The sequence below is a fragment of the Pygocentrus nattereri genome, chromosome 3, assembly GCF_015220715.1.
Source record: "Pygocentrus nattereri isolate fPygNat1 chromosome 3, fPygNat1.pri, whole genome shotgun sequence".
Lineage (NCBI taxonomy): Eukaryota > Metazoa > Chordata > Actinopteri > Characiformes > Serrasalmidae > Pygocentrus > Pygocentrus nattereri.
In genome coordinates this window covers 26704494-26718194 of record NC_051213.1, presented here as the reverse complement: position 1 = coordinate 26718194, position 13701 = coordinate 26704494, and the positions used below count along the sequence as shown (strand labels likewise).

General features: G+C 41.3%; 1 protein-coding gene across 1 annotated transcript; it reads right to left on the bottom strand.

Moving 5' to 3' along the window:
- Nucleotides 1–3109: 3109 nt before the first annotated feature.
- On the bottom strand, nt 3110–12430 carry elovl4a (ELOVL fatty acid elongase 4a). Its single transcript, XM_017710341.2, has 7 exons — nt 11909–12430; nt 10433–10524; nt 8076–8263; nt 7277–7357; nt 6569–6740; nt 6163–6290; nt 3110–5569 (listed from the first exon to the last, which is right to left on the bottom strand). Exons 2-7 carry the CDS (start codon nt 10497–10499, stop codon nt 5258–5260), a joined length of 948 nt encoding a protein of 315 aa, XP_017565830.1. The 5' UTR covers nt 10500–10524; nt 11909–12430; the 3' UTR covers nt 3110–5257.
- Between the last annotated feature and the right edge of the window lie 1271 nt (nt 12431–13701).

Here is a 13701-nt window from a genome sequence, read left to right as displayed (position 1 = left end):
CAATTATGTTCCCTGACTGAAGGTAACAGTGACAAGAGGGGTACTGCTTCAGTGATGGTTTCATCCCTTTCTTTCTGAGAGCTCAGCCTTAGTGTAGAAGTGTTGTGGCAAGCAGCACAGTGTTGTGTAGTGGAGGAGCATGTGTGCCACACAGCCCCTTGACAAATACCAGCAACAATGCGGCAAACCTGAGCTGGCATGGAAATGGAAGCTAGTATCCCTGCTACAACCTACAATTCTCACATTCACCAAGAGACATCAGGTGGCTAGGAGGTTTACATTTTTTTTTAGACATTTGGCTGACGCTCTTCTCCAGAGCGACTTACAATTTGATCATTTTACACAGGTAGGCGAAGGTAGTGTTAGGAGTCTTGCCCAAGGACTCTTATTGGTATAGTGTAGAGTGCTTACCCAGGTGGGGTTTGAACCCTAGTCTACAGCATAGAAGGCAGAGGTGTTACCCACTACACTATACCAACCACTGTCACCAATGTCCAGTTTAGGTCACTTACCAGCAGAAGAACCATAGCAGAGAGTCAGGGCTCCAGTATACTCAAGTGACACCCTTGTCAGGTCCGACAGCGCAGAAAGCAGAGAGTGGCTGAGAAAAGTACCATTGCTGTTGTCACCACCCCCGGTAGAGCCAGACTTGATGCAGTGAGCTACGAAGAGCCATGGTGATAAGGATGCGGCCCCTAGCTATGGGCGCTCACCGTAGAGGAGTGAGCATCCTGCAGTATTTATGCTGGCCAGAACTCCACAGGCCCCAGGGACCTAGTTCGGACTGCATTAGGTCACCAGGATGGCTGACCTTTGGGGAGGAGGGGGTTATGTGATAGCTGCCACTTGAGGCGTAGTATGCAAAGCTGCAGGCAAGCCCTGCTTTCCCCTCCGGCCAAAGAGACTAAATGTTGTTGTTTCATGTTGTTAACATTGTTGTTTGTTAGTGTGGAATGTTATGTGTCTGTTGTGATATTTTTCTTTGGGGTGTGGATCAAACTGTATGGGTTTGGGTGATTATCATAGGGTGGAATTTTGTGGCTTGAGGTGACCTCCCTGCTGTTTTCCGTCAGTGTATGCACCTATTCTGTTCAAATTAATAAAGAGCACTTCTTGTAGCAAAGATCATGGCTGCTTTGTGTTACCTTCTTCACTAAGACGCTACAATACCATGCTTTTAGAACCCGTTTGAATGATCAACTGTAACTAGCTATGCAAAGTACAAATATGAACAGTTAACTTCTAACAAATGTACAATGAATATGTGTCACTTTCTCATAGGTTACATTTTGTGCTTCACTCTTAAAAATAAATATTCCTAAATGGTTGGCTTGTACATGTAGTTCTGAGTAAAAAAAGTTAATTGTTATAGAACCTTTGTAATTGCACTCCCAAAAGGTTCGGCTCAAATGCACATCTCACAAAACAAAGAAGAATCCATTCAATGGTTTAAAGCTTTTAAAGAAGCAGCCATTCAAAGGGGAACCAAAACAAAAAAACTGTGAAAGTGGTCCTAGGGCATCAATCCAAAGAACTTTTTTTTTTGGCTCCTTTATTTTTACATTTCTCAATTCTATCATGTATTATTATTATTATTATTATTATGTAATAAAATGATATTAAACGCAGAGACTACTTTTACCCTGTTGGGGTGAGCTTCACACCTAACACCATTCATTTAAAGAGGATGAGGGAAAGAGGGGATGGATTTTTGTGTTTGTTTTTTGACCAGGTATCCCCTCTTAAATCGAGCCCTACGTATCGATTGTTTTGCTCATCAAAGGTGGCTCCACTAGGCAGTAAGTGAAGTCAGTAGTACAGTATGGAGGCTCCATGTGAGCAGACGGTGGAGGAGAGAGGAGCCAGACGGCTGCTTTTAGAACAGCTGTGTACAGTTGCCATAGTAACCTTTGTCTCGACTGGTCTTGAGGAAGAGGAGAGGCGGGAATCCGATTGGTCCTTGGAGAGTCTCTTAGCCTTTTGAGTGATAGAGATTAAAGAATGGGGAGGGGGGTTGGGGGGTGTGAGGGTCTCTGGGACGTGATGCAGCTGGTGTGTTGGTGTGGGGATACCTTCTGACAGCTCGTACGGGACAGAGCATGAATAGTTTAAAGGTGGTCATACACACTGCTGCAGGAGGAAGAACAGGATATGAGTGGGTGGACAGATCTTTGGGGAAAGACCAAGTGAATGCTCTAATGACATATTGCACATAATATGGCGTGTTCGTGATGTGAAGAGACAGCACTGAGATTTATTATCAGAGGCTTTCCAAGGCAGGCTGAATGTTGGGAAGTGTGAGAGCTACACGTGCTGGAGCCACCTACTGGCCATCACATGTACAGCAAGAACTCCAGAAAAATGATCAGTGTACAAAAAAGCCTAAAAAGCAGTGTTATAAAGGTAACTGAACACACACACACACACACACACACCATCTAAACAGCTCATCCTTCTGGGTGGGAACTGAACAAGAAAGCAAAAATAAAATATGAGAGATAAAAATAAAAGGTTGCTTCACGGAAATCAGACGACTAAATTACCAAAACCAAAACAATTAAATCAACAAATAACCAGATGACTAAATGCACCATTTTGCTTTACAATATTCAGTTACATAATACAGAACAGCCTAAGGAGATATGGTAGTTATTATTAATAAGGTATGTACAAAATTAATGTATTATTTCTCATAACTTGTGAATTCTATATATTAACTTGTGGCCTCAATATAGTATTTTGTGGCCTTACCTTACAAAATTATCACCATGTCACCTTAGGGGCTCTGTAGAATAATAACTTTAAAATGTCTTTATTAACTTTTCCCTTTTGTTATTATTACTTTTTTATTTTTACTGACTTGCTCAATTCAATTTAGGATATTTTAGACTCAACGTAAACGCAAGGCTGGTAAAAGACACTGAATTAACACTGTTTCACACATATGGCTCTACAAGTAGTTACTGGCAAGGGATACAAAAAACAATCAATCTGTCCACCTGGAAGCTCATCTTCGTTAAGCTGCAAGTGTCTCTTTTGCCATTTCTGAAATTCACCCTTAAAATCAAATAGAAGTGTCACATAGAAAGAGGAAAAAGGGCCTGCAATCTAGACTGAGAAATGTCCCTTAATGATACCCATTTTATTTTTAAAAGCACAATGTACAAAATCACACAGCATATACAACATAAAAAACAATTATTCAAGAACACAAAACACAAGCAATACATTTTTGGGTAATTACTCAAAACAAAACATTATGACAAGTAGCATTTTAAGACCTCATAGACGTACAGTAGAATATCTCAGATGAGTGCAGGCTGTAGAGAGCACTTCTATAGACATGTTACACTCGTAACTTCACTTCGGCCGCCTAAATACGATGATCAAAGCAGCACATCTCTAAAATACGCATGATAGTAATTTCAGGTGAAAATTTCCCTTTCAAGAATCTGTTGGAAAAGGCAGTTTTACACGAGCTAGGTGTCAGATTATACAGTTGTAGTCAAGATCATGTTAAAGAAAAGTAAAACTATGACACGGAATAACATTTTTAAAACAAACGAACGAATGAATGAATGAATAAATAAATAAATAAATAAGACTGGAAAGATTGGTAGACCCCTTTTGTTGCTAGATATAAAACAGCACAATCGGATGGTTCTTGAGTTTTCTGCTTAACACATTCAAAATGATAATGCATTTGCTCCACCATACTTCATTTCCCAGTTCTGGAGTACATCTGTAAAAGCAGATTGGCATTTGTCCCTGCTGTATCGCATCTGTGACGGCTCAGAAGTTAATTATCAAGCCATCGATGAACTGAAAACAGCTAAACTGTGCAGTGCATAGGGTACACTAGGATTGGGTAACAGTACAATGTAATTTGCTGTATTGTCTGTTCAGTTTTTTGTTTGTGTGTTTGTTTAGATTTTGTTTAATGAGGTAAAACAATATTTTCTGATAAGTCATTAGATATGCTACAAAGCAAAATGCAGAGCCTGATTGAGCCTGTACTGAAGCATGTGTATAGGGGCATGTAAACGAGTTATATCATTACAAGAGACTGGCCTGAAAACCTAAGGAATGGGAATCAACGGGACAATTACATAAAAGGCAGACATACAGGCAGACAATGAAAGTATGAAATGATTACGAAAATGATATCATGCCTTGATAGAGAGTTGAGACCCTCTTGATCATGAGTTGGGAGTAATCCACTGATCTACCCATGCTCCACCCACATAATGTTGCATGCAAAGATTTGGGCGCCCCTTGGAAAATTACATGCTTTGGTGTGAAGTTAGCACATCCTCTACAGACAACATACTGCACATTTTGATGGATAATTACTTATTTGCAGAATTTAACATATTGGAGAAAATAAAATGTAAAATTTGGCCTGTGCAAAATGTCTTCTTTTCCCAAATAAATAGCAATGTATATATGGTAAATAAATAGAAATGGAGCACTACAATGTCATATTTCAGTTTGCTCCCTGTACAGTATGTGTTCATTATTTTTACTTAGAAAATCAACAGAACTTCAAATTTCACTGTGAGTATTCAAACTTTTGCCTATGACTGCATGTGTTCATTCACAGCAACTTATGCACTTGGGCTAGCTTTACAGAATACTGGAAGATATCCTTTCCAACAATTGTTGTGCTCAGTTTACCTACACTAATTCCAAATGCTATTATTTTTTACGCATGTGAAAGGTCACACTGCAGGAATAGATCAAGTGTAGGTTTTTGTTGTATAACTGAGCTGATGTTAATAGATATATACATACATACATACATACATACATAAGCTGTGACTCTAAACCTCTAAACTTCAACATCAGTTCATAAAGTTAAATGGTATTTTTGCCAACATCCTGTAAACCTTGTCCAACGCAGCAACAGCTGCTACAAAAGAACATTTGTGGGTGGAGCACGGATCGGTCAGTTCTCCTTACAGAGATGCTTATGCATACAGCTAGCAAAAACACTCGGCTGGTAGGAGAGATAAGAGAAAAAAAAATGTTCTTAACAAATATTTCTAATTAGATCCACCAGGCCTGGTGGTGAAAAACACCTCCTACACAGTGCTGTCAACCTTACAGTTTCCTCCAAACAGGCAGGGCCCCATCCCAACCGTCCCTCAGCAGGTACTGGTTCTCTACCAATGTCCTTTCACTCCCATCACCTATTTAGTCTGTGGTCTTGACAGTGTCTGTATGGAAGCCTGCCTGTTTCTCTGCCCTCTCTGCTCTAGTCACGCTTGGCCCTGCCCTTTCTCTTCCTCCTCCCATTTTCTGCCGCCGCAGGCTTCTCTGCCATCTTGCCAACCACTCCATTACTGGCTGCCAGCATTCCATTAGGAGCCCCGTTAGACACGGCTTTGCCTGGTTTGGATGGACCTTCACGACGGGGCTGGCGACGATAGGTCTGATAATAGAAGTTTCCAAAGAGAACGATGAAGGTGAGGGCATAGCCAATTAGACACCAGTGCATCCATTTAGGGAAGGGGCAATCAGTATAGAGTGACAGAGCAGTGTGGCCAATAGTAACATGGAACTGGATCTGAGGAAGAGAAAAACAGTAAAGTGACCACAAAGTGACTCTTTGGAAGCAAACCAGTGACATTATGTTAAACATGCAGATTCTAGACTTTAAATCAGTTTCCACATCAAAGAGGAGACATTTCAGTGTGATTTGAATTGGCTGAAACGTTATTGTTATGCATATAATCTTGTTTTGAGGAAAGAAAAACATCCCTTAAAATCAAATGGAAAAAAGTCAGAAGTACATATTCAATCAAATCTCTTCATACGGAATGCTAATAGAATAGTAATATAATTACTGATGTAATTATGTAATAATATAGCATAGCAAAAATGACTGCACTAACTCTCAAGCTCTATGGGACAAAATTTGGGTTCAGGGTGAATCAGTTGCATAAGTCTCTACCTAATTAGGTTCATCTGTAGTTCTAATGGTAATTACGTTTTATAGTTAACTGGCACTCTGCAAAACTTTTGGGGCAAATTGTTTCCCTATAAAAAAAAAGGGAAAAATGAAAAATCAATGTCTGGCACTCAATACTGAACCTATTAAAAGCATCATTGTTGCGCTACAAAACTGAACCAAAAGCAATCATTTAAATGCCAAAATACCATTTGGATAATTGTCAGGTACTTCTTCCACCACAAGTATTTCTGGATCTTTGGCCCGCAGGCAGCCAGCCCATAATAGAGATACATAAGAACATGGATAGCTGCATTCATATGGGCACCAAAGAATGCTGCAAGAGAAAAACAAATATTTCTCATACAAAGCAATATTATCAATTGGAGTGTATAATCACTTACAATGTTTGACCCTGGTAAAAGCCCCCTTTACCTTTTAAAAGCTCCGTAGATGCATGATGGATGCATATTCAATAAAGCTTTTGTCTTTAGGCTTTGGATTCTTAAAGATGTTACAGAAATGTTCTCTAATATGCTTCCTTCACCCATATATCACAAAGCAATTGTAATTCAACTTAAATATCACTTTTTCCAATGCTTGCTGTATACTTACACTGTCCACCGGCAACCCACTTGATGCCAATCCACCAGAGGGTGAACATGGTGCAGTGGTGATAAACGTGCAAAAAGCTGACATGGTTGAACTTCTTACGTAGGATGAAAAACACTGTGTCCAGGTACTCTACTCCCTTTGAGACAAAATACCACCAAAGAGCAGCTGCCATCTATTCGGAAAGACAGTAAAAAGGCCGTTGCACAATATAATAAGTGTGTCACGTAACATAGCAAACCATATAACTACCATTTCAAGTGATTGCTGAGTTCTTTAATTAGTTCAGTAGTTCAATTTGTACATGCACTTAAAAAAACATGTTACCAGCAGTTTGCTTGAAATGGCAGCGTCTTTTTATCAAGTTCCTTCCATTCCTAAGATGGAGCAACAGGTCCTGACCTCCACTCAGTGATTTTAAATAGGGTAGTGGAAAATAACTACTGGACACCATCATGACAAGCTGGGTAATCTTTGGCTCTGTTAGCAGTGACATTTGTAAGTGCCAGTTTGTTAGTGTGCGCATCTGTGGCGTCACAGATCACTGAAATTGAGCTCAATTACAGTCCCACTCTTTGGCCAGGTAAGAGGAAGGGATCATATTGCCAAGCGTCTACATTGTGTTTCGTTTCCCATGGCCTGGCACAGACATGGAAACGCAGGGACACCGATGCTAATTGCATCAGGGCCCCTCTCCAGGAACATACTCACCCTGACTTCGTTAGGATCGTCCGAGTAGTCCACTGGCTGGCAGAGGTAGCTGTAGTTTGCTGCCCGTGCTGCAAGGAAGAGCTGAAATAGAACAGGTAAAAATAGAGCCATTAAAAGACTCATTAGATTGAAGAAGGGGAACACCGAGGAGAAGGCAGGCAGCAACCTCAGTGATAAACGTGAGGTGGCAGTCAAGGAGAGCACAAACATCAAAGATTTCTAATGCAGCTTAGAGCTATTTTACACAACAGTTAGTTCTGACCACACAATCAAATTGATTGAAAAGCACCCTGCTGCAATGTTATATCTGATAACAGCACATGTTTTTTAACCTCTAATAACTGGATGCTAAATAACAACAACTGCAACATGCCACTTAAGGTGGAACTTTTTGGGCACAAGGAACTACCAATATTAAACACATACATTTGACACAACGCTTTGGACTTCTTTGCTTTACTTCGCAAAACTGTATAAAATCAATAGAACACTTAAGATGTGTTGTGAATAACATCTCTACCATGTTGATCTACAACAGGCATGCACAACTCTGGTCCTGGAGGGCCAGTGGCCAGCACAGTTTGGTGATTTACTAACTCAAATACACCTTGTCACACTTATTTGTTACTTGCCAGGTTTAGCGGGTGTGTTAGTATGGAGAAACTTCAAGACATTTTACTGGACATTGGCCCAGCAGGACTGGAGGACCTCTGCAGGACCTGTGACCTACAACAACACACACCCTTATACAATCTAATACAGAATAACTTTTCACTCACATTACCAAGGGAGAACCCACCTCTTTGAAGATGAAAAAGTTAAAAATGACCATGCTGAAATTGTACACAATAAGGGTCTTCCTGAGCTGAAAGGGCTCCCTGTTCCGCATGAACTTTGGCCCCAGCCAGAGGAAAAGCAGGTAGGAGGAGCTGATGGCCAGCGTGGGTAGAGGAGAGTCCATCAGTGGCCATTTCTCCACACGTTTGTCTAAAAGCAAGTAGACAACAAGCAACAGTTTGCTGCTAAGCTGGGAGATCTATGCTTAAAACATAGAGTATTAGATTACAGAGCTACCACTGATTGGGTGGTGTTATTACGTCCCGTGTAATGGAGATTAATGATAAGCCAGTACTTGTCGTGCTTTCTCAGTTTTCCAGAAATGTAACTTATGGTGAACAGCATCACAGTTCTTATTCAAGATATAGTCTAGCCTGTAAGTGATTGGACAGTAACATTTTTATTGCTTAGGCTCTGTGTGGCAGCAAACCGCTTCTGAAATCCATTTCTGAAACTACAGAATGTCAGCTGTGATCAACCTGAGTAGGTATGTTGCTTGTGTACACTTTAAATTAATCTTGCTGCTGCTGTTTGTAATCACATCATTGATCAAGACGCAAGCTTGGAACTCACAATGTTTCACTTGGTGCACTTTGGATCATGAAGTTATTTTTCTTTCTTTTTGTGCTCTTTCTATTTCTCTGGCACAGGACTTTACAAACCTTCCGAGATCATACTGTTTTCTTCTCTTTCATGTCTGTACCTACATATTTTCACTGTAAGACAAAACTTTGTATCTCAATTTTTGCCACTGAACACACCAGCTGCCCTTTCCTGATGACTACATTTACACAGCAGGTAAAAAAAATCAGATCTTTTTCCTCATATGTGACATAGATGTGTCATCTGTGTGTCAGTGTGAACAGCAAGAAACGCACTGAATCGGACATTTTCAATTCCGATTTAAGACGCTTTCGTATGTGGTACTGAAATCCGATCCGTATCCGATCTGCGGCAACGTGACTCAGTCTGAACAGCCAGATTTGAATTCATGCGACTTTTATGTCAGTCCAACTCGACATTTGTCATCATTTCCCGCTGCTCAGACTCATAAACATTTAGGCTGATGTTTCTGTACCAACACATTAGAGACTCATCGCAGCCACTCCGTGTTGGAAGAGGTTTCGAACGAAGCGGCCGGAGGATCTGAGCCAAAAAAGTGACCATGGCCGAACACTGCGCCCTTTTTACGGCGAACTTGAACACACTGTGGGTGATGAGCTCAGCTGTCAAACACTGGAACTTCATAATCGCTCCTGTAATGCTGGCGAAGACGAAACCAGGAAACACTAGTGTTCGCTGGCCGTCATGACTGCTTAGCCCTGGACACGTTTGCGCATGCGGGTCGGTTTAGGAGCTGATCTGTTCTGACTGATGTCACATGCAGATCACATTTAAAGATAGTGTGAACAGGCAAACAAAAAAATCAGATTTGGTGAGAAAACCAGATTTGGGCCACTTTTACCTGCTGTGTAAACATAGAGAAATGGTCAAAAAAATACTTGGAAAAACAACTTGTTCCATTAATTTCCATTCAAAGTAAAGAAATTTTTTTCCTTCTCCTGTAAAGTTGGCTTTTTGGAGATAAAGGGTTTTGTTGCCACAGAAACAATAATTGTCTGCAATTAGTAGTTCCTTTATTGTCCTTGAAAAAAGATTCAGTAGTGTCTTGTTCAATATTTAAAGTATCCTTGGGAGACGACTAAAGTTCTTGCTGTATCTTACAGCAAGATTTATTTTTCGGTCCCATGACAGCCTGCCTCACTGGCATTCACACTTTTCAGATCCTCAGCCTGGGAGGCAGTAATAAACCCCAGATGCCACATCTAGAATGTTCTGTTAGCTCTGGTGCATCAACTAATGATGCAGAGATAAGGGTATGAAAAAGAGAGTATACAATAGAGACAATATAATGAAGCTGTCATTTTGCACATTAAACGCGCTGTTTAGTCACTGTTTCATTTCAAATCCAATGTTTCGAGAACAGAGTTAAAACAGCAAAAATTGCGCCATTGTCCAATCACTACATTAGTGTACATAAGAAAAGGATGAAGTGTACCTTGAAGAGTGTCTAAAGCAAGCAAGCAATAAGAAACCGAGAACTGTAAAGAGTGACTGACTTGCAGCCACAGCTGACAATTTAACGCAATGTGTGAAGGATGAGGTATCAAAATGTATATTTGGAGAATAAAGTCACTGTGTGTAATTGTGGCATGTTGAGGTTGAGGTTGATTACTTGCTGCAGATGTCCTTCATGGTATTCGTTAACTGAAAGCAAAACCCATGGTTCAAGAAACAAAGTGATGGAACTGGAATTACCTGCAATGGTAAGGCCCCATTTGTAGAACTCAATAGTGTCGTTGATGAGATGTGTTACAATATCCATCTTTGCAGTTCAGGTCCTAATAGTCCTTAAATCAGAGTGAATAAAAAGTACAAGTTCAAATAAAACACAAACCTGAAACGTGGACTTTTTTCCTTAAACAATGTGGATACGGGCACAGCTATTTTCTTCAAGTTGCCTACCCAAACTCATGCTGTTAGGTACAATCATTTCATAGTAAGTCTACGACAGAAACGCTTTTATCCCGCACTAATAGGTTCTCCAAACCTCCAAACCGCTGTACCAGAAATATGCACACTATACGCACCTCATAGCTAAAATCAACTTGAGACCACATTCTTTGGAAACAATGTGCTGAAAATGGGTCCTTCAGAGTAATGCCATAAAACTAAGAACCTCTCATTCACTGAACACTTTGTTTGGGTGGGAGAGGGGTGGGGCAGCGACCCCAAGTACCTTTTTCTATGCTTTCGCTCCCTAAACCTGGTTTAGGACCATTTTAAAGAGTGTAGGGTACCACCGATTTCTGTCTCCTTATTTTCATTAACTGGCTGGTGATAGCCAAAACCACAACCTCATCAAGAAGAGAAAACACTGTGTATTGCAATGTCATGCCTTGCTCCTTTAATGTCACTGAGGGTGGGCAGCCTGGCCAAAATACATCAGTACACTTTCGCCCTCTTTGTAACGCCGCTGTTGTTCTAGAAGTGGTGATTATCCATGATGCGTTTAGAACGATGTATCGTGACGTCATTTGTCATCATAACAATAACATGTCGTCATAACGCCCATCATTAATTGACGCCCAGAGTCAGAAACCGTCCGAAATAGTGAGTTGGGGAGGGGGGCGTCTAACGGGGCCTATATGCACAAAGGCAGTGGGCAGCATGTGTCAGCACATACCCACACGGACAGAGCTGTAAAGACAATCAGGCAACAGCTGAAGCCATTTTGTAATCCGGGTACGCGTGAGGTTCTGCTTTAACCTCATTTCAGCCTTCTCCATGCAGTGAAACTCAGGTGGTTTGCCAGTACAGCGGCAAGGATATCTATCCCACTCCCAGTGAAGAGAACAGGCCTCCTCCTCCTCCACACAGCCTGAGTAAGCCTGCCAGCAGCAGCACCACACAGCGCAGAGCAGGAGCTGCACAAGCTCAAACTGCAGAAAAGCGGGCAGTGCAGGCCTGGTAAGCACTGACTGGCCCCCTGAAGACGAGATTAAAGACGGAAGGCGGCGTGATAGTGCGCGACAGATTGTGAAAGCCATGAACTGATAACCTTACAGACTAAATCTATCTCTGCAGCCGGTGCAGTCCGGTCAGCGTGGTCGATGCACCTGCACAGCGGCCATCTGCAGCTAGTGCCCCGGATTACAACACGACCTGGAATTAATAATCAACAGTCGATCACTGTCACGACGGGCGATCGGCAGATCTTAATTTCACCCTTACCGTTCTGGGATTAAGATCCGTTTGTAAGGACATTCAGTGCAAGGTCACAGCATACAGATATTCCGAGGACGCTGGAAAAAGGAAGCGCTCCAAATAAACAGGTTCTCGTGTAAATCCGGATCTCTGAGAGAATTAGCCCAAACGCAGCCTATGTACACGAGCAGAGCATCCTAATGGTTATCGACATGAGCGCGCTTGTGGCTGCGGTTCTCCCGTTTGGGGGGGAAAAACGGGCAGTGCAGACCGGCGCATGCGCAGTGGAATGTGCGCACAGCGCTGATCCAGGATCAGCTGGACCCGAACACGGACGCGAGAGCGGAGCTGCTCCTGCCCGGTTCTCAGTCAGTGGCGGGCGATGCCGATGAAATTACCTTCGATCCTGTATCGGTATCCTCGCTTTTAAAGGCCGCACATCCTCCTTTTGTCTTTTCGTTATTCTACTAATAACGTTTGTGTGACTTTATGTATCAAAAATGGTCATAGTTCATTTTTATATGGCAGATTTCCAACCTCTCTTCATCCCTGATAATTGATCGCACTAGTATATGTAAATGAGCTCTGTTCTCATTGGCTGCCCTGCATTCGGTCGCACGCCACGCTTGAATGGGCGGAGCTAAACTGCTGTAGGCTGAAGAGGTGTATGTTAATAAGTATGTTCTCCTGACATAACAGAAACAATTCATTTGAAACACAGGCGGTTTTGTAGCTTACTGTCCGTACATTGACTGTATGGACTCAGGAGTGAACAATATGTTTTGAACGTTTTGAATGTTTTGAACTTTACCAGTGTTTACCTACATAATGCTTCCGACAGGCAGGGAAAATTGTTTTTCCATGATTTGGCTTTTCCTTTAAAAGTCTACTTGTGAACCTAAAAATGTTTTTTTTTTACTACAGCAAAACCAGTAAAAGTGACATCAAAAATTATATCTGTTAGTGACAGTTTGTGTGTATATGTGTGTGTGTGTGAGAGAGAGAGAGAGAGAGAGAGAGAGAGAGAGAGAGAGAGAACAAAAAAAGTAGTTTTTATCTTAATTATTTATGTGCCCTGCGATGGACTGGTGACCTGTCCAGGGTGTATCCTGCCTTCTGCTTGATGATTGCTGGATAGGCTCCAGCACCCCCCCCAATCCCCCCCCACCGTGACCCTGAGGGAGAAGCGGCTTAGAAAATGGATGGATTTATTTGCTACGATACTTTTTTCAATTTTCCAGCATCAGTGGCATGTAATCTTTTATAAAAAGGATATCAGTCCACCCATCCTTACTTCCATTTTCACCTATACTGAGTCACCAATCTCCGATCAAACTACATGAAGTGATTTACAGTGAAACAAAAAAAACATGTGAGTAGTGGACTAATAATAGTTGTTTGAAATACGAGATAACCAAGCCTAGCTTATTTTTACTCTTGTGTAGTTCACATTTCATATCAGTCTGTACAAACATTACAGAGAGAAGGAGCACACACAATGATTTGTTAAATACATGTACATAATGTTTTAGAAAATGTTTATTATAGATCAGGCAACAGAACCCAGATGTGGAGAAATTGAGAGGAGAGACAGAAAACAGGCTTGATGAAAAATGAGATACCTGAGGAGAATATTTCACACAATGTTGTCCTACTCTTTCTATTCCAAATAAGAGTGACATCTTATTTGAGGGCTTCAAATCAAACCCAATCATGTTATGATGTATGAAAGAATGGAAAGAAATGAATCATTCATCAATTCATTCATATTAGTATGGAAAACATCAAATGTAACCTTAATGAAACGATCTATTAAAAAA

What these genes read in the sequence shown, in the direction of transcription:
- elovl4a (XM_017710341.2), bottom strand. Translation starts at nt 10,499, where the DNA reads ATGGATATTGTAACACATCTCATCAACGACACTATTGAGTTCTACAAA. An exon ending in ATGGGGCCTTACCATTGCAG is followed by an intron (nt 8,264 to 10,432) that starts GTAATTCCAGTT and finishes ACTTGCTTTTAG; the next exon opens with ACAAACGTGTGGAGAAATGG. An exon ending in ACCTGACAATTATCCAAATG is followed by an intron (nt 5,570 to 6,162) that starts GTATTTTGGCAT and finishes TCTCTTCCTCAG; the next exon opens with ATCCAGTTCCATGTTACTAT.